This window comes from Indicator indicator, chromosome 3 (genome assembly GCF_027791375.1).
Source record: "Indicator indicator isolate 239-I01 chromosome 3, UM_Iind_1.1, whole genome shotgun sequence".
NCBI lineage: Eukaryota > Metazoa > Chordata > Aves > Piciformes > Indicatoridae > Indicator > Indicator indicator.
The window spans coordinates 31,644,163-31,671,024 of NC_072012.1; the positions used below are offsets into that span (position 1 = coordinate 31,644,163).

Genomic DNA, 26,862 nt, shown 5'->3' on the forward strand with positions numbered 1-26,862 from the left:
CTAGTAGCCACATGTTCAGACCTCTGGAAAAAAATTTAAAATTCAGGTAAATGCAGTTATAGTAAGAAGATTGCCTTTTATTCTGTCAAGAATTACTATTTAAGAGGATAGCTTGAGTCTAGTTTTGTCTGAGAATATGTTGTACAGAGTCCTGACTTGTGAGTATCCATTACTCAATGAAGTATTGATGCTAATTTGTTGAATTCTAAGGGAAAACTACCTACAAGTCCACTAACTACTAATAATACAATTAAACCTTGTCATAGATCTGTATTTAAAAGTGTAATTTTAGTTCGTGCTGGTAGTTCATTCTATAATAATTGGTAGCAACCACCAATAACCATAAGGAAAAGGGCTTAAGGGATTGCAAGCATAAACAAACAAGGCAAGTTCTATATTTCGTTATTTTGTTGAGGAGTTTTTTTCCCCAGCAGTGTTTTCTGGAGCATTTTGTTTCTTTGGTGGGAAGATTCTTAAATGTCTCATTTTCAACAAGACTATGAAGTTATGACTTTAAGATCCTTTAATGAATTGTTCCTTCAAAATTAGAGAACGCATTTGAAATGTGTGAAAAGCTAAAATCAACAGCATTATAATCTCTATTTTATTACAGAGGTAAGTTTAAAAATGAACAAAGAAACATAGCTCACAAGCTTCCACAGCCTTATCTTCAAAAATATAGAATGGCTGGGTAAAAAAAAAAACATAGAATAGACATCCTGTACATTTTTACAATTAATATCTGCTAGCTTCCTTTTTGGTGGCTGTTTGTCTGTAGGCGGTTATACAGAGTTGTTGACATGAAAACGTTTTTATTCATGTAAACGGAGACAACAGATTTAATTTTTGATACCTGGCACTGCAATAAAGCCAAATCATTCTGGTTGATGGAATAAAACAACATGACAGTCAGCTGCATATTGCTGCTAGGCCTAGAGCCTTATGACATGGCTTAGGGGCTCTGTCAGTGCCCTGAGGGGACCATCAACCCTCACTGTCCCTGCCCAGCACCCCAGGGCCTCTTCATCTTGCCCAGGACCCCATTTCAGCCTCCTAAGGCCATCGTTCCATGCCTCCAAGACACCATGGCAGAGCTAGTATCCAGCTTGCTAAAGCCCTGCCCAGGAGTGTGTCCTGCTGAGCCGGGCCCACCTAAAGGCCCATATCCCAGCACAGCTTTGGTTTGTGCCCAGGGAGGTATCCGATGGCTGTGGCTTCTCCAGTGCCTCCATCTACCTTGCTGCTGGTTGGGCCCCAGCTGCCAAGCTCTGCCCTGCCAGCCAGGGATAACTTAAAAACTTTTAACCAAAATACATAACTTTCAAAAATGCATGCTATAAATGAAAGCAAAACTCAATGTGCAAACAGTGACATGAAATTCCATTATGTATGTCACGCTGGAGGACAGGCTGGCTGGTTGCAATAGTCCCTTCTAGCCTGAAAATCTGAATTTTTGAAAGTGATGGGCTAGGTTGTTTTTTGTGGATTTTTATATTTAGAATTGCCTCCTTGGTGTAGCCAATTTAAGTACACTTGTATACACTGTAGCAGAGGATGTTCAGTCACCATAAACTTCATACACATAGCACACAGCATTATCCTGTTTCAAACAACAAGTACTTAAAATAAGGAAATATTTTTAGGGCATTATGCAAATAACAATCACACCTTCTGTTCATATTTTCAAAAAATACAAGTCTTTTACCAAGAGTCAATAGCAGGTGAAGCCACTGGACTTTGCAGTGGAAGGGTGTACAAGTACAGCACCAGCAAATATATATGATTGAAGCTGGAATCAGAAGCTGAAATTTTACTTCAAAAAGTAAAATTCCTGAAGTTGTAGCCAAAGCAGTAAACCTAGATAGCTGATAGCTGAACAGTCAGCAACTGAGATGAAGACAGCCCATCATCTATCAGACAAGCTCATTGTGTATCCTTAGATCTTTGCATAATTTTACAGATGTAAGAAATAATTTATAGTTCAAAATAAGTCAGTAGGCCAGGTATCCCACAGTCCTTGGAGATAAGAGTTTCAAAAGCCCATGTATATTCTGTTCCCTTATGTTTCAGGTGTTCACAGGTTCACAGGCTCTCTCTTCTGGTCTCTTTTGATAGTATTTCTAGCTCTTAAGTCAAGACTGGAAACATCTTTTGTTTCAGTGATTGCATTTCCTCCTCCAGTTTTTACATTCCTTTCTTTACCTTCTCAGTCACTTTTTTCCTCAGCTCTCCTTATTACTTTCTATTCTCTCCAAGGAATCTTAAAGCACATAGTGACAGATTCTCTTCTTATTGCTTGCTTATATTTTTTATAATTTAATTTGACAAGAACTGTTCATGCCAGCGGCAAGCTGCTTAGCCTACACAGTGCTATAACCAGTGAGCCAAGCAACCAGGTGCAAAATACGCAGAAATTAGACTACAAAATCGAACTGAAGGTTCTGGTATTTACCATCTTTAACTAGAATTGGCCAGATCATGTGCTGCATGATAATTTTGACACTTCTTATGCAAACAATACTTTTTTGCATGAAAGTCCTTTCTTTCCAGCTTCTTGGAATACAGGACTTATTTTTTCCCCACATAGTAAGCTGAGGAGTTTGGTCAATACCACAGTACCAAGTATCTTCCTTACCAGAACCTAATGTGCTTCCTTTCAATTTTTCATAAATCAGCAACTCAAAATACATTGTATTTCAGGACAGTGTTTATGACTCATTATTGTTATTATTCCACTTCCTTTTGGCAGGAAGGGGAAAGAATGCAAACCTCTACACTGTAAATATGTCTACTAAGAAAAAATGGGTTATTTCTTCAGCACAACTGAAAGTTAATTTAAATCATGGTATTTATGTTATGCAATCCTGGAATGGAATTCAGAAATAAGTCCTTTCTTGTTCAGGTTAGCCAATACACATTTGCGATGTGCAGTTACAGAGAAAAGAAATCTGAGCCTCAGGAACTGATGCAACTCGAAGGATACACTGTGGATTATACCGCTCCTCACGCAGGTACTTTTCATGAATTTTAAGTACAATAATTTTGTGGGTTTAATTACTCAGAGTAATCAAAAATAAATTTGATATATTAGAAAAATCTGCAGAAGTTAGTATTAAAATGTCAGAGGGATAACAAAGTCATGTATGTAGAGAAAAACAATTCTATTCTTCCTATGCAGTGGACGGTTGTGAATTTAGAGACATCTAAGATACTGAGGATTGATCTCTGGAAACATTGCCTTAATGTTTAGAATAACTGAGAAGGGAAACAATACTGAGAAGGTGTTTGGAAAGCTAAAACACCTTGTTGTTGTAAAAAAAATCCGTGGCACAGCTACATTGACCATTATGGGCTGTTCTGTTTATGCACTTTCAGAACAAAACACTGGAATGAGAAAAAGGGACCAAGGAATGAACAGCAACACTGAAAAAGAGGCACTGAATAGTCTCTGTTCAAGAAAAGTTAAAGTTTACAGGGCATTTCAGCTAAGAAAATATGCTAAGGAGGACAATGTGCTAGAGAAATGCAAAGTAGCACAGGACATGGAGAAAGTGGAATTTAATTGGAAATAGAACTATGGAGATATTTTCTGCTGTGACTTCTGTATTTGTTCTCTCTATATGTTACTTACACATATTACCATTTTATCTTTATAGCTCTAGATTTTATTGTATTTCCAGGTCACAAATACTTAGGATATGTTTTAATACCACTCCACAGTCACATACATAGAGAAAATCCAATAATGTGATAAATATTGATGGTGATTTAAAAGTAACTTGGATTTATTAAGATTACTTTCCCATTTCCTGCTTCAGGTCTTCAGGGTGGACGAGTGTTTTTCAACGCTGTTAAAGAAGGCGATACTGTGATATTTGCCAGTGATGATGAGCAAGATAGAATACTCTGGGTTCAAGCCATGTACAGAGCCACAGGTCAATCATATAAACCTGTTCCTGCAAATCAAGCTCAGAAGATGAATCCTAAAGGAGGAAATGTCAACACAGATACCTCCCCACTTTGTAAGTTGGCTTTCTTTTTCTTTTGTGGCCTTGGTTTTGGTTTTAGTTGATAAAATATGTAGCAGCTTCCTCAATGAAGTTTAATTAGGCAAAACTTGTTCACTAGAGAAATGTGCCTAGCAGTTTGTTGTTGGCTAGAAGCTCATTAACTCCAATTATTATCACCAGTGAGGGAAATCCTGACTTGCAGGTTATTAATTTTTATTATAATCCATGAAAATACAACAATTAGCTTCATATTCATTACAGTTGACTTATATATTACCATGGTGATAGTGTTTGGTTTACATTATCTTTTTCAGTAGCCCTTGAGCATAGCATTGAATAGAAAAGCATTTTTTAGAATTTTATAGATGTAGGTTAGCTTTATCTCACACTGTACATATTAATTATCTAAAAATTGCTATGCAGACCCTACATTGTGAACTAAAAGGCACTAGATGTGTTGCTGAATTTTTTCACCCCTCAGTGTATTAAACTATATATAAAGGCAATTTTCCTTATCTTTTTTTGAAGAAAATATTGTTTCAGAGAAAATAAAGGTTGATAGCATATACTAACCATATTTTGAAATTTTCCTATAATCTCTTTGATAGTATCCTGTCATGTAGATGCTATCTGCATGTAGGAAGCACCTATGACTTTTATTATTTTTTCCATGGAGACTTGAGTGCAGTCCAAGAATTTTTGTATAGCCATCAAATTTTTACATCGTGAGACTGTGTACAAAAGTCCTTCTTCATTATATCTGTATATGTAGAGTGATAGAAAGGAGATTGTATGTTTTAGACTCAGCTTGGTTTAATGTCTGAAGTGTATAGCAGGTTGACCCAAAAATATTCTCCTTCGTCAGGCCTGCTATCGCTTGATCTCACAGCCTTCCATTCATCCTTTAATCTTTTATCATTTTTCTTCTGGAAGACAGAAAAATGTGCCCATTAAGCTCAGCATCAGTTATCTAAAACCCTGATTGGGCTGCCAAGAATATCGAAAAAAAAACCAGCATAGTTTAATCTCACAAAAGAATCTGCTGAATTTTTAATCTGAAACAATTTGGAAGGGTGAAGTAATTATTCATCAAAGGCAGTGTTAAGAAGAAGTATTTTGTAGGATGTAAGTAATACTGAAAAAGGGAAGGTTGGACAACTGTTGCAGAGTGCTTCTGCTCGCCTCCTCCCAGTAACCTAGATCTGGGGTGGGTACTGCAAGTTCACTATGTTCCCCTCCTAATGTTTCTACCTCACGTGCATCAGTTAGCAAGTACAAAAGTCTACTTTTGTCCTTCTACTACTGACAATAGTATTCAAGGAATTGCTCTTCTTGGACACAGAGTTTGCATGAGAGTAAAAGCAACTAGAAAACACTAACCACAAAGCAGGGAAACTTACAGAAAGAAAAAGGTACAAAGAACAATTACAAGTTTGAAGATACTGAGATTATTCTTTTCAGAGATAAAATTACCAGTAGTGGTAAAGAATTAAGAACCAAGATTGACATGTCTTGATATTATCTTGTGGTGAAAACATAAGAAAAAAGAGGTTTATTTTAAAGACACTTTAAGAGAATAGCAAAAGCCTCAAAATATCTAATCTTTTTCTATCATGCTTATGTATAAATTTGCAGAAACAGGTATGACTGAACTGTATGTAAATCAAAAATCCATGGTTAAATTATCATTTGCCTTTGGTTTTAAAACATTTCAATGTTTGCATTTTGGACTTAATTCACAGAAAACTCTGCAACAGAGTAACTCGTGAAATTTAACCTAATGTGAGGTTTAGTCTTAAAAGTATTGATGTATGACTGATTTCTGTAATACCTCCAGTTCTGCATACTTGATGAAAATTTTGTTATTCTTTTGCACTTGAGGTAGAAATAGACATAATGAAATTATTTTTTTTTTAAAAACTGCAAGAACTAGAGTTTATAGATGTAACCTAAAATAATTTTCTGAGATTCATGCTTCATTTACGTACACTATACTGATTTGATTGGGTCACAGTTTTACTCCTAAGAAGACTCTGTAGCTGAGCTTCTGTCAAATTTAAATATGTCCATTTTCCTAAGAAGTTTATTTTGTTTCCCACCTAGAAAAATGCTTGCATGAAACTAAGAGCATTATATTTTTTGAGAGCTACTGTATATGTTAAGTGACATTCATTTCTACTTTTTTCTTCTTTACTATGATACATTTTTAGTACTAGAAAATTGTTATGCCCAGAGAATTTTTCAACTACTTTTTTATATACATATAATTTTTCAATTAATACATCATGTAAACTCCAACTAGAGCTTTGCCAAACAAATGGCATTTACTGATAGTCAAGCCTTGAAAGTCTTAGAAGGAAAATAAGATGTACAAATTGTACAAAAAGACCTTTTGATGACTTGAAACAATTTAAATAACTTTAAACTGCTGGATGTAGAAAAAAAAACAACTTAAGAACACATTTCAACATTTTTTAATATATTGCTTTATAAAGTATCTTCTGTAATCCTGAAATTCTCTTGATAGATTGGAAAAGTAATTCGAAATTGTCACTGAACAAATTAAAACATCAGATGATGCCATACACATGGCTGTATTAAGGTTAATTTTTAGATGGTAATAAATCTAACATTTTAATTTTCCATTGCCTTGTAGGCAAAATTCTACCATCTAAAGTTAATTTTACATTATTAGCTGAAAATGACAACTTGTCAAAATCAAGCATTTCATTAAACATTTAGCATTTTTAATCAAGTGATAATGTGTAAGTAACAATATATGATATTTTGTTTTCACAGCTTCTACTGTTTTCTGTTTTCTCTGGTTCAAAACTCTACAAAGTTCTTTAAACTGGTAGACTTATTTTTGTGATCTATACTATGAACTCCTTTTTTATAACAGAAATTAGTAGAATGGAAGGAGTAAGAGAGGAGTATTTTTTTGCAGTTATTGGTGCCTTTTTCCACAAAATTCCTAGTACAAAAGATTGCTTAAAATTACATGGATAAAATCCAACCACCTCAGAGCTAGATCAAAACAAACACATCAGGAACTCCTGAAAAGAAACTAGGCATATGGTTATAGTAAGATAGCCAGGGTCTGACTGATCTTCACAGCAGTTATCACAAATGCAGGAAACAGAAATATTGTGCTTGCATGTGCACAGCAGCAGCAGTCCAAAAGGCCAGCCTGTAGATCCCTAACTGTTATGAATGTGCAGTATATTTTTGTTGATGCTTTATATAGCAATTTAGGATCATGCATGTAGGACATTTACAAGAAACCTGATATTCTATACTATCAACAAGGCAAATAACACATTAAAACGTGGCACTTTTCTAAGTAATGCAACTCCATCCTCCCTGCATATTCCCCTATTCCTCTGCATGTCCTATTCCTGCTGTCTCCAACTTTTAGAAAGAAAAAGTTAACACTGGCCTCCATCACCTTAGGCAGACAATAATTCAGCTCTTCAAATCCATCCTTCAACCAAATACTGCCAGGCACACTGGTGTGCTATCCCCAACCTGACAGTCACCTGGGCCTGCCGCTTTCTCGTATTCTGTCACTTTCTCTCCATTTATTACTTTATTGTCTGGTATTTAAATTACAATGTTCTGGGGGCATAGATTGTCTCTTTGGCCTGTGTTTCTAAGCATGTATCACTTTGGAATCCTGGTCAATGATCAGGAGTCGAGATGTCCCCCTGCAAGCTGTCACTGTCTGTATGGAGTGGCACTAGAAGGAATGTAATGCATCCTGCCACTGTCTTTCGCAAAGAGTTTGTGCACCTTCATCTTCATCCAACCGGTTCCAGCCTCTTCACTGTAAGAGTCGTAGTTCTTACCCCACTACTCCTAGTCTTTAAAACTTTTTAATCCCTACAATACTAGATTTCTTTTCTCTACCTGCTCTTCTTTCCTCCCTGCCTGAGTTAGTTCAAATTGCTTCCAAGACGCTTAAACTCAAGCAGGAATGTCACTGAGAGTCACAAAAGGGAAGGAGATCAGCTTTTCAAGGACAGTTCACCTTAGCACAGAGTAAATGCTATAGAAGACATGTATTTGCTTATGGCTTGGAATGAGGCGGAGATGTTGCCTGGTGATTTAGTTATCACTAAGAACAACTTGAGCTTATGCCATAAACATGGAATTCTTGGTAGTCTTAATTTGCTCAACTCTACTGAGCCACAGAAGATGCAACGATTTTTATAGCCTTTGCAGCTGGACTAAAATTGGCATATTCTGGATGCTATCTTGCCAGAATTAATATCCTTGTCTAAGAGAATACCCAGTGAATTTGCTCAAACTCCTGCAATAGCTTTTGTAAGTTTACCATGGTTTAAAAATATACCTCAATCAAAAAAAAATTTTTTTTTCTTCCAAAAGATAAAAATAAATACAATGTGAAACAGACAGTGTAGCCTGGAAATAGCAGCCAAAACAGTCTGAGTTTGAAATCGGGAAAACAACATTTGCAATCAGGACAACAAATTCCATTAAGAAGGGAAAAAAATTAATTGTGAAAAAGCAGAAGTATTACTGCTTCCAAGTTGTCCCCAGATAGCCTCCCAAGATTGAGAAAGTGTAGAGTATAAAATAGGATTGTATTTTTTCTTAAATGTATATCACAATACAGCTTGTTATGCTTTTGCATTTGCATGTAGCTTGAACAGGACATATAAAGCTCATGTGTAGGAATTTGAAAAATACAATCTAACAAATTTTAAAAGTCAGGTAAGATCACATTCAAATAACATTTATTAATTCTTCATAATCTCAGGTCAAGTTCTTTTTTAAAAATTTTTAATCCATTTTGTTTCAAAAAGATTTACCAGTTACCTTGTATGTATATCATAGCATTAAAATAAAATCTAATGTATTACACTAGATCTATTTTTCTATTATTTTCTGCTTACCTACAGCTGGCAAAGGTAAGGGGTTTTGTTTGTTTGTTTTCTTTGCTAAAATATATTTAGTAATAGATCTTCTGCTACTATGTGACAGTGTCTTTTGTACTGGTAGATTTGCTTTAAAAGATGGTGATAAGTCATAGATCTTTTTGTGTAATTAAATCTAGCAAATATTTATATTTTTAAATACATATTTTTTGCTTTTTCCCCCCTATTATGTAATAGCAGATTCTACTTCCAGAAACTGCATTAAGTAGATCAGCTTACAATTTCTGATCATCTTGGTAACTATATCAGAATGTTGAATCTGTTTCATTTGCAACATCCAGTCTCCTGATTTCAAAATACTCAATTACTTAACATTACTTAACACAGATTTTCTTTTACTAGGGAAGAATATTTATATTTGTGTGGTTAACCAGAGGAAAAAAAAAATCACAGCAGTTAATTTAAGAAAGATTCAACTGTATATAACTTGTACATGAGACCAACGGCAGATAGAAATATTAATCCTTTTTCATTTCTGTCATCTCTCTTCCTGTAAATAATGGCTTAATAAATCAGACATTCATCTAAGAATAAAAACCTACAAGAAATGTAGAAACCCATTACATATTAAACGTACTAGGTTTGGAGAACTTTTATCTGAAGTGTATGGATCATTTTGCAAACTATAGGTAACTTCCCATTGTAGTTTAGTACTTTCAGTAATGTAGTTGTGTCTATCAGTAGTTTATCTATGAATTCATGTGTTTAAATATACTTAAATAGCATTAATTAAGACAGAGCATTTCATGTACCTAGGTCAAATTATGACCAAAGTTTGTCATTAATGATAGGCTGCTCAATACTCATGGAAACAGTTAATCTGTGCAATTACATATGCAGCTGATCTTCATTAAAAGATATGCTTCTGTTTCTCTAGGATGATGGTATCATACCTTACTCCATCAATGTATTGTCATACTGTTTATTTGCTACATCCACCTTGGTGAAATCTGTCACATGGATGTGACTCTTGCTTTGACAATGCAAAGCCAAGTGATATAAATTAGTTTCTGCATCTTTCCAGGATGTGATGCTGCAGATCCTTCAGCTTGAATTAAATAATTCTCTCATCCACAAATACAGCTGAAAGTTGGACTTGACATGGATCAATATGATCTGGGGCTAAATTTCTAAATGTGACTGATTATGTTAGCATCATGCCCACAGATCAATATTGAGTTTTATTATGAACCTGACTCTATAATTGGGTTTAATCAATAAACTTTTGTCTCCTTTTCTTTAGAAATTTTAGGTTTGTACTATGCAGGTTTTCAAAATTGCATTTAGGAAACACTTAGATCTATACTTTTCTAGTAACGAATATAAAAAGACCTAGGTTTGAATTTAAAGGAACAAAGAGCCAAGACCCTATTGAAAGGGGAAGTCAATTTTTAAGTTGATAGGACTGTTCATCCCAGCACAGTCTATAGAATCCAAGACAGCTAATGTGCTAATACATAACTAGTCCTTTCGGGCACTGTAAGGCTTTTTCTGTCCATACTTGATAGATAATTCACATTGAGGACTTTGACAAAACATAGCATTAATGAAAGCAATCACTAGAGCTTCTCTTTTGATAAACCCGCGGGGTTTAAAGGCGTTGAAAGATGCAATCTGTGACGAACAATAAATTTGGGCCTTTGATCGAAGTGCCATTTGGGATAGTATGTTTTCTCAATGTATTTACACAAAAATGCTGCTCCCTTTTTCACTACTCTTTGCTGGAAGGTTGAAGGAGCTCTTTGCCATTACTACATTTAGGTTTGTCTCATTAAAAGCCGAGTACAATAAGAAGGCTGGAAATGACCTAGCTCAAGCCAGTGTGTTCATTTCTGCTCCAGTTTGCCATTTGAGAAGTAGGCTTCAAGCCATAATGAATATTTCTATGAGTGGTACTTTTATCTGCAGTAAAGATGCTCTTTCTTATCTGAAGAAATAAATGCATAAACCTTTTCTTCGCAGTGGAGGGAAGGATATTTTATTTTGTTATTTTGCTAGAATTAAAAACAGAGACAATCAAAAGCAGACAATTATAGAACATTTTTTTCATACTCATAGCAATTGTAAATTTTAACATTTGAAGAGCTCTGCTAGAAAACAGTGATTTATGAATTATTTTCATGGACTATGCTGTGGTTTCTGGTAGCCTGAGTTTTGTTTAATCTGTCAGTGAGTAGTAACTTCATTTTTTTTTCACTGTTATAATATATAGGTTGTTATGATAGACGATTAATCTAGTAATACTATTTTCAGTTTTAAAATGAGGTTTTATAAGTCATCTGCAGACATCTACTTATGTTACTTGTTTCTTTGACATATTTTCAGGAAAGTTTGTATAGAGACTTCTGTACTGTGTGTACACTTGCATTTGTAAATCTGCACACACTGTTATATATATTGTTTTGCACATTTTTCCTTGTATGAACAGATACAGACCGTGGTCAGAAACATGGCATGGATGAGTTTATTTCTGCTAATCCCTGCAAATTTGACCATGCTTCCCTCTTTAGACTGCTTCAGAGGCAGACCTTGGATCACAGATTGAATGACTCCTATTCTTGTTTGGTGAGTACTAGCTGGAAGACAGATATAAAGAAGTGAGAAAGAGTTGTTACAAAGTAGTCTTTTCTTCGTAGTTCATTCAATAGCTGTGGTTGTAGTTGGAATAAAGGGTCCAATCAATTGGTTTCAAATTTGAAAATTATACACTTACAAGCTGCTGCTGTGCCACTCAATACAAAGCAAAGAGACCCAAAAGGACTCCAATTTTATCAGCTGAAATTTATCGTGTCTCCTTTGGAGGTTTGAATAAAACCAGAACATTTTGATACTGGTAAGAGCACCCATGGTAGGATTTACTGACATCTATACAGACATTTCAAGGTACAGATGTACTCAGGTCTTGTCAGGCATTATCACCTGTCTCGTAATTCTCCATTCCACTGTGGTGTGAAGAAGGAAAACTGAAAGAAGGGAAGCAGAACCTCAAGCAAGTATAGATACATGGGCACATATCTGTTACCTGAATTGCAAGTGAAAAATGAGCTGTTGAAAAGAAACGAGGACTATGTGATCTGTGTATCAAAGTGAATGTTTTTCACATTCTAGGACAGCTATAAATAATACGATGCTGGCATAACATGTTTCTGTATTTGTAGCTACAGTTTCCCTTTCCTTTTCTATCCTATGTTTTATGGACTAGGAGCTGAGGATGGGGTTGATTTAGTCTTAGTTTTTGCTAGGGAAGGTCCAACTGATTATACACAGATATTAAAGAGGTTTGTATGGCTAACTTCCTGAGGCTTCCTTTTTTCACCTGATATAATGCTTGCAATAGTGACCTCTCACTAAGGAGTTAAAATGCCTCATAGAACATAATTTTTTTCACTATACTATCCCAACAGAAACAAAAAGTAACTTTTTTTAACTTTTTTTTTTCCATTGGTCTGACTAGTCATGTAATACAAAATAATGATGGGGGGTTTTGAGGTTTGTTTGCAAGTGTAAAAAAGGGAAACATTAATTATTTGATGACAGTTGCTTCCTTTTTAAAATGCTACCAGATAAGTATGTATAGAAGAAGTTAAATGACTCATTTTCTGTCTGTAGGTTGCACAGTGAATCAAAGAAGAGGATGAAAGGTACATCTGTACAAAGTAATTGGCACTCAAAGAGAAAATTGTTAGCTTTCTAACAGTGCACTGAGGTCAAAATCTTTTTTTATAATAATAATATAGTAAGACACTTAATATAACCTTGAAATCAGGAACTTTTAGAAGAGGTTAGGTGAAATACACAGTGCTATAGCAACCATAAACCAGATGTATTTCATATTGTTCTTTCTAAAATTCAGCTTTTTGCAAATAGAATAGGTGACCATTTTTTGTTAGACTGCATATTTAACTACGTATTTGTAATTTTTAAAATTGGGAATGTCAAGATAGCAATAGAATACATGAATATGTGTGATTCTTTTTTTCTTCCTGAACAGTTCATTTCCTGCCATTTTTAGAAACAATGCATCCTTTTATTTCAATATAGAGTAACCATACATACAACTTGTAAAAATAAACCAAAAACTGTGTAAGCATTAATATTAAGCACAGTTCTGTATTAAAACACTATATGCCATAAATGTTTTTAATTTTGCATTCTTCTTGGTATTGAGGAGCTACAGTTATCTAATACTCTGCAGCACACCCTTGTTATGTGTTTGTGAGGCTTATGAGTGGTATGGGATTGAATAGGGCAAGGCAGGCAGATATTTATATGAAAATGACCACATTAAAACAGTTCTTCTACCAAGACTGAAGTTAAAGAAATGAGTTCTCAAAAGATTTGTATAATTGTCACAATTTTTCCTTTTGACAATGTACAGAAATGTTAATAATTCTTTCCTTTTGTATTGATGGGCATTGACATGCAGGGGTTTTTTTTATGTTTTCCACAAAAACATAGAGATGAGTGATGGTGATTTCACTGTGGCAGAATATCAATCACAATAACCACTGTTTATTATATCTAGGGCTAGGATTAATATTGTTGCAAAAATTCAGTGAAAACCTCTTTTCTTTCTTCTTTCAGTGGTATACCATATTTTCTAGGAAAAATTCTGTGTAAACTGCATTAGCTATTGCAGCTTGACTGGATAGAAGCTTAAAACACTGAGTACTGTTCTGAATGTTGGAATAAAGATAAGAGGTCTCTGGAAACAGCTGAAGCTTTTTATTGTCAGTAGAAAAGTTGACTTCAAAGAAATTAATCAAGAGTAAACTAAATTTTAAAATAACAGATATTCTTGTTTACAAATAGTATGTTCAATTCAAGAGTTGGGGGAGAATATAAAATTGAAATTCCTGTCTCATGCAAGTCTTTTAGTAAAGCTAAAACACAGATCTTTTAAGCCTGATGTGAATATATTTTTAAGTATTGTTTAATAGTATTTTTTGCTTTTATTTTGTACAAATATTAAAGATCTAGCTTGCAGAAATATTCACAATCATTAGGAAAATACTGGATTTCATCTGCTAAATTGATGTTCCAAATTCACAACTTACAAAATCATTTTACTTATCCAAGTTATTTGTATATTTGAGTTTAGGTGTTCTCAGTCTCTCTTAATCATTTCAAAGGAAAGTATCACCACAGTTAAGAAAAGAACAAAGGAAAATGCTTACTTAGAACAGCTATGCAGTAGCTGTGGCTTCCCAAGGTTTATGATTTTCTCCCTGCTGCTTTTTGGAAGCTCACTGTTTTTCATATTGGCAGACAAGGCAATCAGGAGTCTTCTGTTTTACATTCCTACATCAAGATTTTTTGTTTTGTTTTGTTTTCTTTTACTCTGGATGCACTCAAAAGCTGTCGTTGTGATGGGAAGGAGTCTGTACTTCATTCAGATCTGTGTCAGGGTTATGCGATTTGGTCTCATAAAGTAAGCCCTCAGTATGCCCCAGAATATCTAATTATTATTCAAGGTCAAATCACACTCATCTTACTCACATGGCTTTTAACATTTAGCTTTGTATCCCTTACAAAACAGGGTAAATGGACAAATTGTGATTCTCTGACATGGAAGTTGCAACCATGGGGAACTGGCCATCCAGAAACTGTGTTTTAATATCCATGTTAATGTCCCTCAGCATTATGCAAATGTTCTCTAATAGTTTAAAATTAATTGCCTTGAAAAAAATCCTTATTTTAAAATGTTAGGGTTTTTTTACTAAGTTTGGGGATAATTGAATCTATACCAGACTTTGGATGTATTAACATGGTTTTTGTAAACTCTCTATTTCATAGTAGTGGTAACTCAGAACTGCAGTCTCCTGACATTTACTCCTTTCAGCAAGAGGTCTGTTGTCAGATCTAGCTTCCAGTGCCATCAGCATCAGTCAGATATAAATCATTCTAGTATAAAAAGTTTATGCAATGCACGTAAAAAATATATCCTTCTGTTCTTTGCCAGGTTTAAAAGCTGTGAGAGGGAAAAGAAATCTCAAAACATTGTGGGGTTTTTTGCTTTTCTCTTTCAGGGTTGGTTTAGTCCAGGTCAAGTCTTCGTATTAGATGAATACTGTGCTCGCTATGGAGTTAGAGGCTGTCACCGCCATCTTTGCTATCTCAATGAATTGATTGAACATTCAGAAAATGGTTCTGTCATTGATCCAACCTTGCTTCACTACAGTTTTGCATTTTGTGCTTCTCATGTTCATGGTAACAGGTAACTTTTAATTACATATTTTGAAATCCATAGCCTTTAGAGGAAGCAAATTTATAAGGTCTTGCATTTGCTAGGCAGGGCCATTGCATGTGATAGAAATCAGGTAGTGGAAGTGTCTTATTGTTACTAAAAAAAATCTCCTTTCAGTACTCCTGAAAATCTCCTTTGGACGTACTGTCCAAATTCAGTATATTTTCCTGGGCATTGTACAGACAGACTGGTTCAAGGCTAATGGATATAACCTTGTTAAAAAGGTAGTCTTCTGTATTCTGTGTTTATGTTGGGTTAGTGAATGGTGTTTCCAGTGATTATCTTGAACAATTTTTTCAATTTAAGAGAATCAGAGAATTGTTTCAGTTGGAAAATATTTCTAAGATCATTGAGTCTAACCATTGAACTAATACTATTATAGCTACTTAACTGTGTCCCAAAGTGCCTTGTCTACATGCTTTTTGAACAACTCCAGGGACAGCTGGGACCTCCCCAATTCACCAGGACTGCTAGTAAATGATGGAAAGTGGCTTGGCGAGCACTTCGACAGCTCCCTAAGTTCTCTTTGGTATATGTCATCTGGCCACATAGACTCGTGTGTGTCTTAGTGGTGCAGCAGATCACTAACCAACTCATCTTGGATTATGGGGACTTCATTCTGCTCCCCATCCTGATTTTCCAGCTCAGGGGAATGGGTATCCAATGAACAACTGGTCTTCTAAAGTTTGAGGCAAAGAAGGTATTGAGTACCTCAGCCTTTTCCTCGTCCTTTACCACAATGTTCCCTCCTGCATCCAACAAAGAATAGAGATTCTCCTTAGTCCTCCTTTTGTGCTAATATATTTGTAGAAGGATTTCATGTTCTCTTTAACAGCTGAAGCCAAATTAATTACCAGTTGAGCTTTGGACCTTCTAATTGTCTCCCTATATAGCCTCACAACAATTTCATAGTCCTTAGTGATGTGCTTCATCTTCCAACAACCATAAACTCTCCTCTTCTCCCTAAGCTGGAACCAAGCCAGGCTGGCCTTCTTTCCCACTGACACATCTTTTAGCCCAGGGGACAGGCCTTCCTGGACTACTTGGCCCTTCAGAACTACCTCTGAAGGGAATCTGTTGACCAGTCTCTGAAAAAAGCCAGAGTCTGCCTACTAGAAGTCTCAGGTGGCTGTTCTGATGCCTCCAATCTTTTCCATCAACTGAGAACTGTATCATTTCATGATCACAGTGCAGGAGGTCCATCCAAGTGCCTCCCGTAGTTGGCTTCCTCACCAACTGTGTCAAGAAGATATCCTCCACACACTCCAGGAACATCTGGGACTGCTCCCTCTCTGCTGTGTTATATTACCAGCAGACATCGTGAAAGCTGAAGACTCCCACGAGAACAAGGGATCATGAGACTTCTCCCAGATACCTAAAGAATATTTTGCCTGTCTCTTCATCTTGGCTGGGTGGTCTATAACAGACTCCCACCAGACTATCTGCCTTGTTGGCCTTCCCTCTGATTCTTACCCATTAACACTGAACCCTATCACCACCATCATTAACTTCAATACAATCAAAACACTCCCTGACACACAGAGCCACCCCACCACCCCCTCCTTCCTTGTCTATCCCTTCTGTGTGAGACATTCCACCATGTTTCTGTGATGGCCACTATGTCATAGTTTTCCTGATACACAGTGGCTTCCAGCTCCTCTTGTTTGTTTCCCATGCTGCATGCATTAAGTTTTGATGTTTTCTACAATTTTTACCTTAGCAACTGATCATACTATATTGAGTTCTTCTGGCTATGCTACCACTAGGAGAAATAACATACATTGGGAATGTGGTGTGAACCCCAGCCAGGAAAAGGGTAGGACCTTTCTGGAATTCTTTCCACTAAAGACGTAGGCTGTTTCAGGAGCTGTTGATCACAGTGACACTCCTGTAGTGATGTCCTTCCTACCACAAGAAAGACATGGTAAAAAAAGTTGCTTTGCTGTGCTAAGCATGCTCTTTAAAAGAAACTTTTGCTTTGTCTGTGTCTTGTTCCAAAGTGTGAGGGAATGAACTCAGCTGTTGAACAGCAGATGTTTGATATAGGATCGTTGGATAGCTCAGGCTGGAAGGGATGTCAGGTCTCTAGATCATCAACCTGCTAGATGCAGAGTGAGTTGTGATGTTCAGATCAGATTGCTGAGGGCTTTATCCAGTCTGGTTTTTAACCAGTCTGAATCTGTCTTATCTCAGTGTAGTTATATCTGTTGTCTCTTGTCAGCCTCCCAGTAGAAGCTGGGGGGGGGGGGACTATCATTCAGTCTTTTTAGATACCACCTATTTTCCTGGCTGAAAAAATGCAGCTCCCTCAACCTTTCCTCAGAGAAAATGCTCTGGTCTCTTATTGTCATGGTGGCCATCCACTGAACTTGTTTTAGTTTATCCATGTCTTCCTTGTACTAGAGTGGGGCAGAGAAGCTAACAGACTTTAGGAAAACCTTTATGTATACTCTACTGTGCACACTAGATCTGTAGAGTTTTATAGGAAATATGTTTTAAAAGTTCAAGAATAAAATGGGAAAACCTACTAGATCTCTCCCTCTCATACTATCCAATCCTACCAGTCTGGGTAAAACACTCTCTGTCCCAAAAATCAATTACTGTGATGCTGTCAGTGAATCCCCAAAACTGAATCATGATAGGGATGTATTCTTATGTTGCCTTGCAACCAGTCATTCACAGAGGCTGTTTTACTTGGCCTTGAGACAGTGAAGAAGGGACAATCCTTAAAAGGGGTATTGTTTCCTTCATTGGCTCAAGCAAAGCTTTGTCTGTGAGAATAGGAGCTGGGCATTTGTGACCTGAGTGATTTGGTACTGGAAGATTAACATCATGTAACCCTTGATGATGCTATTGAAAATTCAGATGTTTTTGAACATGCCTGAAATACTGTCAAGAATCTTAACATGCCTACTGGTAAGTTAGGAGATTTTCTGGCTTTTAGTTGGTAACCTTTTCTCCATAAAAGCACGCTTCTTTTATCACTTCTGAAGAATCTGACACATTCATGTTTCCTATTGAGTCTAACCTTTTGTTGTTTCAAGCCTTTTTATTACTGGCTTCAACCTAACAAGACAAATATACAGTGACAATTGCTCAAACTTATTTCAAGAATTCAAAAGAAAGGTAGATACATTTCTTTTTATTGCATAATCTAAGTGAAGGACAACAGTGCGTGCAACGCATAAAAGTATTTCAGGGAGCACATCATTTACACGGTGATAAGCACTCTGTATTCTATCTATTCCCTCTGTACAGATATTCTCTGAATAGCATTATGAGTGTTTTAGGAATAAAAGAAGTGTTGAACAGAGAGGGTCTGACTAGAACTGAGATATTGTAAAAAGGAACAAAAAAGAAACATGAAGAAAGAGGAAAAGTAAGTCAAGGACAGAAGCAGACATACTCACTGAGGATGACAAACAGATACGCACATAATACATCCACTCGTTCATCTGCCACAGCACTAAGAAATAGTAAAAGGGAAAAAAGAATTTCACAGACAATGCACTACAGGCCAAAGTTCTAGGCTCATCCCTGGCGTTATACATCTCATTTTTCTAAGTCAGGCTGAGAATTAGAAAGACTACAGTACAAAGACAAACAGCTTTATACTCTAGGCATGATGTATTCAATTTGTATTTCACCTTTGCTTCACAGAAGGATCTTAGACCTTCCTCTAGCCTGAGAAAGATCATCAAAAATGATCCTAAAGTCAGATGATGGAGGAGGATGTAAAAATGCAGCCATATGTATAGTTCAAATTATGAATTTCTTCGGGGCATGAGTTTTAAAGTAGTGGGCAATCTAGTGACATTAGTCAAACGATCAGGTAAAGGTGTCATTCACCTTCATTTCTTGTACTATGGTGAAGAGAAACCCAAGCACAAGTAAGAGCAAATATGCAAAATATACCAGGACCACACCAGGACATATGCTGAGCACTCTGCAACTAATTTGCTAAATAAAACTGGTGAGGAAGGAATCTCATACAGTGGATCTCAACTGTCCATTAGTCATAGCCACTCTCTTAAGATTCCAGGCATGGCTGTGGGATCGTATGTACTGAATACTTCTCCTGGTAAATCCTATGAACAAAGCTGAATCAGTTTTGACTCTATCTACCCTTTGCATGTCTCCAGAAGTCCTCTGGTAGACTTTGAACTCTTGGATGCTTCCTGTGCTCTTTTGCTGCACTCTAGGACTTGAATCCTGTTTCGTGCTGCAGGCTGTAATACTCATACAGGCTGTAACACAATAACCATGGTTTTGCTTCAAAATTTATGGAATAAACACAAAAAAGTAAATTGTCATCCTATATCTTTAGGGACATTATGGAACACAGAGGAGACCTGAACTGAGCTCTAGAGTAGGCCGTGTGCAGCAGACCTTGCCACCTGGTCTCAACATCAAAGACCAGACCCCAGCTGTTTTATTTCCTGAGGTAACAAGTTATGACAAAATTATCAAGCATACTAGTGCTTCATGCGTCTCTTATGCCAGTGCTGTTGATTTGGGAACAGAAATATTTATGCAGGGTCAAGTACACTATGCTGAGTCCTAGACTGAGGAATTCAAGCCTCATTCATGCCTTTCCTAGTAGGAAGAGCATTATAACTGGGCTAACAAGCTGCTTGCGTAGAAAAGTTATTTTTGCTTTTTGTGGATGACATTCATAAGATATTTGCTTCCTAAATACCCAGAAAGCAAAGTATTTTAGTAAAAGAACAACCTTGCAGAGTCTTGAAACTAAACACATCCTTGTTTCTGAATCAACTGATTCCTTTTCCTCCAGTATACTGGCTGTGCTTCTGGTGTTATGTAGCTTTACAATTAAAGGCTTCTCCTTTGGCTGCTCTTCCCAATGTTTTTCTTCTGGAGGTTCCACTATATGATCTTCTTCAAAGTCATTAGTTCACAAGTGAACTTTGTGTACTGCAGTTATGCCTACACTTGAGTATCTCTGGTAAAAGTGAAATGGGTAGAACAAGGAACTATAGGATATTCCTGAATGCTGACATCTCAGTCTAAACAGCCCAGGTAGGAGCTATTGTTTTCCTTCCAATCACATTCACTTTTGCATACTTTTCATGCTGTGACTTCTATTCAGTCACTCCTGTCTGAAATGGATGCTGGTGCATGAAGTGCAAAGTGACTTCTTTCCACCTGCTGAGTTACAGACTGAATTGAGAAATTCAAAATTCAAACATATTCCCTGGTTATACCTTTTTCTATTCAGAAAAAAAAAGCTGATCTGTTGAAAGTTAATATATCAGAAGTGAAGGTGAGAGTAATGCTACAAAAATCAGTTTATAACTGAAAATAAATAGTTTCTTTCTACCTTCATTTTGAAATCTCCAGCATATGCGTGTTTGGTGGAAGAACAGGCATATTCTTCTAAGTCAGTCAGTCACCTCTCTCCAGCATTGACCTGCCTGGAATAAGAGAAGGGCACACGTATGCAATATTTGCTCTTAGTGCTCTTTCCTTCTTCAACTCTTTGCAGCTCGGAATATGCCTGTTCAGTAGCTACCAAGCAATTGGTCTATTTCAGGTATTTGTCCATTGCACCCCTGAACCAGAGTAATCCTTTTGAACCCTCATTGGCATCAAGTTCCACAATTTAGCCTCCTCTTGCTTGAAGAACTCCTGCTTTGAACTTCACTCCTGCATACCTTATTTCATTCTCTGTTACTATTGGAAGAGACAGAGGTGAGGTGAAAAAAAAATCCTTCTCTGTTGTCTTTTAAGATTCAAGAAGTGAATCATGCATTGATTACACTGGGTGGATATTTTCTGCTAATTCCTTATCCTTTTCAGGTTATTCCCAATGTTGATTTTCTTCTTTGACTACTAATGAACAGGAATGGTTTCATGAAATAACACCAAGATCTCTGTCCTGAATAACAGCTATTTTTTCCTTCCATTTATCTACAGTGATCATTGTATACCATTTTATTGCTGCTTGATTGTGTAAGGTCCTTCTGTAATTCCACACCATGCCACATAATTGTCATTACCACTACATTTGCTATCAACTCACTTCTTAGCTTTTGGCCAGGTCGTCTATAAATACTGTGAAATAACACAGATAGCATAGGTCCCTGAAGAACTCTGTTGATGATATCACTGCAGGTACCTACTGTTTATTCTTATTCTCATTTTTTTCACTGTAGATGTGAGGACTTTCTTGTTTACTCAGTGGCTGCTTGATTGCCTTAAAAGTTTTTGGTTAAGGACTCTGACAACAGATTTTTGGGAATCCAGGTACATCATATCAGTCAGGTCACACTCATTCACCTGGTTTTGACCCCTTTATAGAACTTGAAGGAGATCAGAAGGTAAGATTTCTCTGCCTTATGGCTTCAAAGCCATACAGATTTCTTCATAATGAATAATGTTTTTCATTTTTTTTCTTTAATTTTATCTTTAAATATCCTTATATTTTAGTTCCTTCTATTTATCTGAGATGTATGTAGAGCCTACTGGCTTATAGTTCCCTTTCCCTTCCTTGGAGGCTTCTGATTTTTGCACAGAACTCACATTCTTGACCTCAGGAGGATGGTGAGAACTTCCACACAACCATGGGATAATTCTTGCCCTAGTAACTATTGCTTTTCCTTTATCTAATTTCTTCTATTAGGTTTTTCTTGGTTGCTTTAATTTTGGGCAGCTTCTGTGCCGAAAATAAAGATGTTTCATTTTCTTATTACTGGGGTTTTGCTATGAAAGAAAAAAAGGTTCTAGCATAGGAGTCTTCTGAATTTCTTTCATCTCAAACACCAATGCAAATAATTAATTTCATATCTCTTCAATAGCCTTGCCCTCACTTCAGAGTTCCTTTTAGATTCTTGCCATCATTTGTCACTGTAGACTTGGATAAGCTTCCTGCTCCTGTTATGCTTGAAGGAAATGTCTTAAAGTGGAGTAAATGAACACATGAGAAATAAAACTATGGAAACTTCAGAGAGTGCTCTATGTTCATATATTTCTCTTCATTTTACAATGTTTTGTGAAAAGAACTATTTATTGCAATTTTGCACAGTGTCAAGTAATAAAAGAATGCTCAGAGAAATCATTCATTTCAAATCTTGGAGAAGGAACTTTGTAAAAAATAAGAAAATTAATATCAGTACATAGCTCTGTCTCTTCACATCAGTTTTTTGTGGAGCTTCTGAATAGATATTTCCTTCTGACTAAATTAACTCTAGAGTTAAAGATTGTATGTGTCTTACTGGTTTCTGCATTTTATATCTTTCATAAATACTATCTACCAAGATTTAATATAAAATTCAGAAATTAAGTCAATAGTTTCATCATTTATTTGCACATGGTCACCATCTGACATGAAATATTTTGTCCAGTTGATCTCTCCTAAGAAGTATATATATATGTACAATTTTGTGTATAGTTTATCTGAATATCATCTGGACTTCTTCATAAATGAGTTTTCACAGTATCACAGTACATTAGAGGTTGGAAGGGACCTTCAGAGATCGAGTCCAATCCCCCTGACAAAGCAGGATCACCTGCACAGGAATGCATCCAGACAAGCTTTGAACGTGTCCAGAGAAGGAGACTCCACAATCTCTCTGGGTAGCCTGTTCCAGTGCTCTGTCACCCTCACTGTAACGAAGTTGATCCTCACGTTGAGGTGAAGTCTTCTATGTCCAAGCTTGTACCTGCACCACCAAAAAGAGCTTGGCCCCCTCCACTTGACCACCCACCCCTCAGATATTTATACACAATGATGAGATTCCCCTCTCAGTTATCTCTTCTCTGGAATAAACAGCCCCAGGTCTCTCAGTCTCTTCATAGAGGAGGTGCTTAAGTTCCCTAATCATCCTTGTGGCTCTTCGTTGGATTCCCTCCAGCAGGTCCCTGTCTCTCTTGAACTAGGGAGCCCAAAACTGGACACAGTATTCCAGGTGTGGTCTCACCAGGGCAGACTAGAAGGGAAGAAGAATCTCCTTAGACCTGCTGGACACAGTTTTCATGATGCACCCTAGGAAACATTCCATAGCAGAAAAACATTCCAAGAAAACATTATTGCTAGCAGGATTTTGTTGAACCTTTCCGTTTTAAGAAGTTGAAGAAGCTTCCTCCTTCTGTTGTGCTTCTTACTCGCTCTCAACCCCACATGTTCTATCTCTGTTGTAATGATAGCAGGTGCATAATTTTCTTTCACTCATTTTTATTGGCAATTAGGTTATTCTGCTTTAGTCTTAGATCTGTTCCAAGGCTGTCCAACAGCTGGAGGAAGGAGCCTGAGATCCATTACAGCGTGGAACTTTAAGGGGAGTGTGTTACAACAGAAGATACATTCTATTCCATCAATTTACCAACTTCTTATATAAACTGTACCTCATGTCTGATACAGCATCTAGAGACTTAACAGGAGTCTTTTGGTTTTGTAGTTTGTCTCATTTTTCTATCAGTCCTCTGCAATGGCAATGATTAGAGTGGATTTCTCATACTCAAAAGTGGGTTTTATTCAGAAGTCAGTTGTTAGCAGTCAGCATTTTCCTTGAACACTGGAATGAGAAAGTACTCATTTTACAATTAATATGCTATGTGAGTTTGTGCTTCTAGTTGAGCAGCAGTCTTCTCTCAAAACTGGAAAAACTAGCTGATCCTTGTGCATTTATATCCGTGTTCTTCAAAGAAATGTAATCTTCCTATTTTCGGAGGCTCTTTGGGCAGTGCTGAAAATACAACTTTTTTGCTAGGTCTTTCAGTTTTGTGTATTGCCCTGTGTCAAGCATCTTGCATCACCAAGTTCATCATTTTTGGAAGCCTATCATCTTCAAAGGATACAAATGTATTAAAGAAAGTTTACCCTTCTCTGTCCTCCTCTGAAGTGAGGCCTCTCTAAACAGCTACATTTGAGCGATTTTTAATTAATGTTATTTAATTAGTGACAGAGCTTTCTATATATTACTATTATAAATAGCCACAAGAAAGGTATTGTCAGAGTTCTCTTGAAGCAAAGTTCTTCACCTTGTTGCAGTCAAGTGAAGTCATGTTGACCTCACCTTTGGTTTAAGGAAGGATGCTGTCCTCTGCTTGATAGTGCTAATAACGATGATAACGTTATAATAAAACATGTCCTCACTACAGTATTAACAGAGGCACATTTTTCAACATATCACAAAAAAAAAATCTGCTTCTGAAAAGCCTCAGGGAAACTGTCAATTGAAAATTCAACAGTATTTACACATTATTAAGAAATATTAGAACAAAGTTTTGCATGCTTAAAGTGATACTTGCATCTTAGGCCGTGAAAGACCAGGTAATGTTATTACATACTCTCTCTAAACAATATATACATTGTTTTGTCATTAATTTCAACTGATTAATGCCTATGCATACCGTTATACTTTGGGTAAAACTGTGCTTAGGTTTTCAATAGAAGGGAATTAATGAATCCTATCTAAAATATAACTACATAAAAGATCATTAAAATTAAGCTAATTTATCATAGTAATCTGTTTCAATGGTTTTCAGAATTGGTCTTTTTCATTCACTCATCAAAAAGAGGGTATGACCTGTAAGCAGATGTAGGATCAGCCTGAGAAATGCATACAGCAGAAGGCTCTATTGTGCCTTTTTTTTTTTTTTTGTCAGAATGTTTGAAGAATAGTTAATATGAACAATAAAATGCTCAATTTTCAGGTACCTGCTGGTTAAAGATGTGTTTAAATGCCACATGATAATTTGCTCTCTTCATTTTCATCTTCTGTTAATAAAAAGATGTTTGCTCTGGCTGCTTCTAAGCTGATAATGTAAACCGTTTTTCATAGATGTGTCTGACATAAACCATGGGCTTTGCAAAAGCCTTCATTAATACAATTATGTTTTAAAGGAAAATGAGGGCATTACAGTCCTTGGCTATTAAAGTGCTGTAAATAAATAATAAAATCTCTAAATCAAAATTCTAAACAATGTAATATTCAGTTTTCTAAGAAACAAGAAGTCAAACTTTTATCTTGCTAATTTGAAAATTGATGCTGTTCTTTCTTTTTACTGTGCATCCTGCTGAAGTTAAAATCCAGTGCTCTTAGAAAGCACTGGAGTCTTCTAAAACAATTTGTTTCTTGGAGCCAAGTTGACGCTTAAGTTTTGGGGTTGTTTTTCCTACACCCTTGAAATGTAGTTTATTATATAAATGTCTTGAAGTAAGACTTGAGCAGAAGTATTTTTCTTGTATTTTGTTTTTCATTATAATTTCTCATCTTTCTCTGATCTTTCTCTGGTAGATTCTTTTGGTCAGCCTTACTGTTCTTATCTCTGTGTGTGCATACACACATTAAAGTGTAAGTTCGTGCATTCTTCTCTTCATACTCTTTTTTTTAATGACAGACCAAAGTGATGGTCTGTGTTTTTAACATAGAAAGCTTACTGAAAAGACTTTAAACGTTTTTAAAATATGTAAAGATGCAAAAAGTACCAATATCAATGGTGTTCCAGAGGAAGAAAAAAAGGCAGTCATGTTCAGTTAGTATTTCACAAGGATGTCTCAACAAAGCAGTTAATTCACTCTCTTGAGAGGCCACTAGGAGAAGCTGTTTCCAAAGTTGAGGGCTGGAAACAATCTACAGTCAACCCAGTGTCCATCATATCCAATTCCCATTGGAACTAGAATACCATTTTTATCTCACATGCCATAGCTATTCACAAGAAACTTAATCCTGCCATTCATCAGCTGACCTCTGCAAGTTATTACAGGTTTTAAGACCTCTAGGGATCAAAATATTTCTAACCTTATTTCCAAGACTTATAGGATTGTATCAAGTGAAGAAAAACAGTCCATTCCTAGAAGAAAACCTAAATCTACTACCTAATCAGTCAGCTTCATTAGAATAATTGCCATCGGAACAGCAGTTTTACAAGATGGTCACAGTTAAAGCTTCTTTTAAAATTCTGTTGAACCTCTATTTTTGGTGTCATTAAGTGCTTTATGGACAAACAGCTACTTCCCACATATATTTACTAGGTCTAGTTGATGAGGTATTTATTTTGAATCTCTTGATATTTAATTCTGAGTGAATTAAACGATTTGAGATGAGACCAGAGATAACATTACATTTGTGCCAGTTAGACTGTGACCTAAGTAGACAAGACAGGCAAGTACAAATCCAATTCACATTGTTCTCAAAAAATTGAAAACTAATATAAATGAGAGAGAGAAGGCTACTCAGTTTTAAGTGTTCACTGTTTCACCTGGTTCTCTAATCCCAAAAGTAGTTATAAAGAATATGGTGGAAAAGAATGTGAAGGAAAAAAGAAAGTATTACAATGAAAACTCTTCTTAAGACAGTCCATCACTTTTCTTGGGTGACGGCCCGGGCTGCAATATGAAAGCTGTATACTGGGTTTGAATTGAAAAAATCAAGTCCAAACCACTACTGTAGCATTTGCAGTAGTGGGAAAGGCTCATTTGTTATGGCTTTTAGTTGCAGAATAGCTCCCTCATCGTTTATGGCTGATCTTCACCTTTGAAAACCAAATGACTGCTTGAATCTGCTTTTTTTTTTTTTTTTTTTGGCAGGCACTGTTCTTTGCAAACAAAAATAAACTACTCATAACAGTGCTATTTTATTTTATTCTGTCCTTAAAGTAATTAAAGAAATATATCTAGAAG

The 26,862-nt window shown here is 36.2% G+C and overlaps 1 protein-coding gene across 13 annotated transcripts in view; it reads left to right on the plus strand.

The window, feature by feature from the left end:
- CADPS2 (calcium dependent secretion activator 2) overlaps positions 1–26,862 on the plus strand; it is a 275,871-nt gene that overhangs the window by 165,256 nt on the left and 83,753 nt on the right. For 9 of the 13 annotated variants that reach the window (XM_054399799.1, XM_054399797.1, XM_054399808.1 and 6 more), the window contains exons 10-14: positions 2,903–3,011; positions 3,819–4,022; positions 8,936–8,944; positions 11,400–11,536; positions 15,001–15,188. In XM_054399799.1, coding sequence (XP_054255774.1) covers positions 2,903–3,011; positions 3,819–4,022; positions 8,936–8,944; positions 11,400–11,536; positions 15,001–15,188 — 647 coding nt within the window. The remainder of the gene's footprint in view (positions 1–2,902; positions 3,012–3,818; positions 4,023–8,935; positions 8,945–11,399; positions 11,537–15,000; positions 15,189–26,862) is intronic. The other 4 variants (XM_054399795.1, XM_054399800.1, XM_054399802.1 and 1 more) reach the window with 1 other exon arrangement.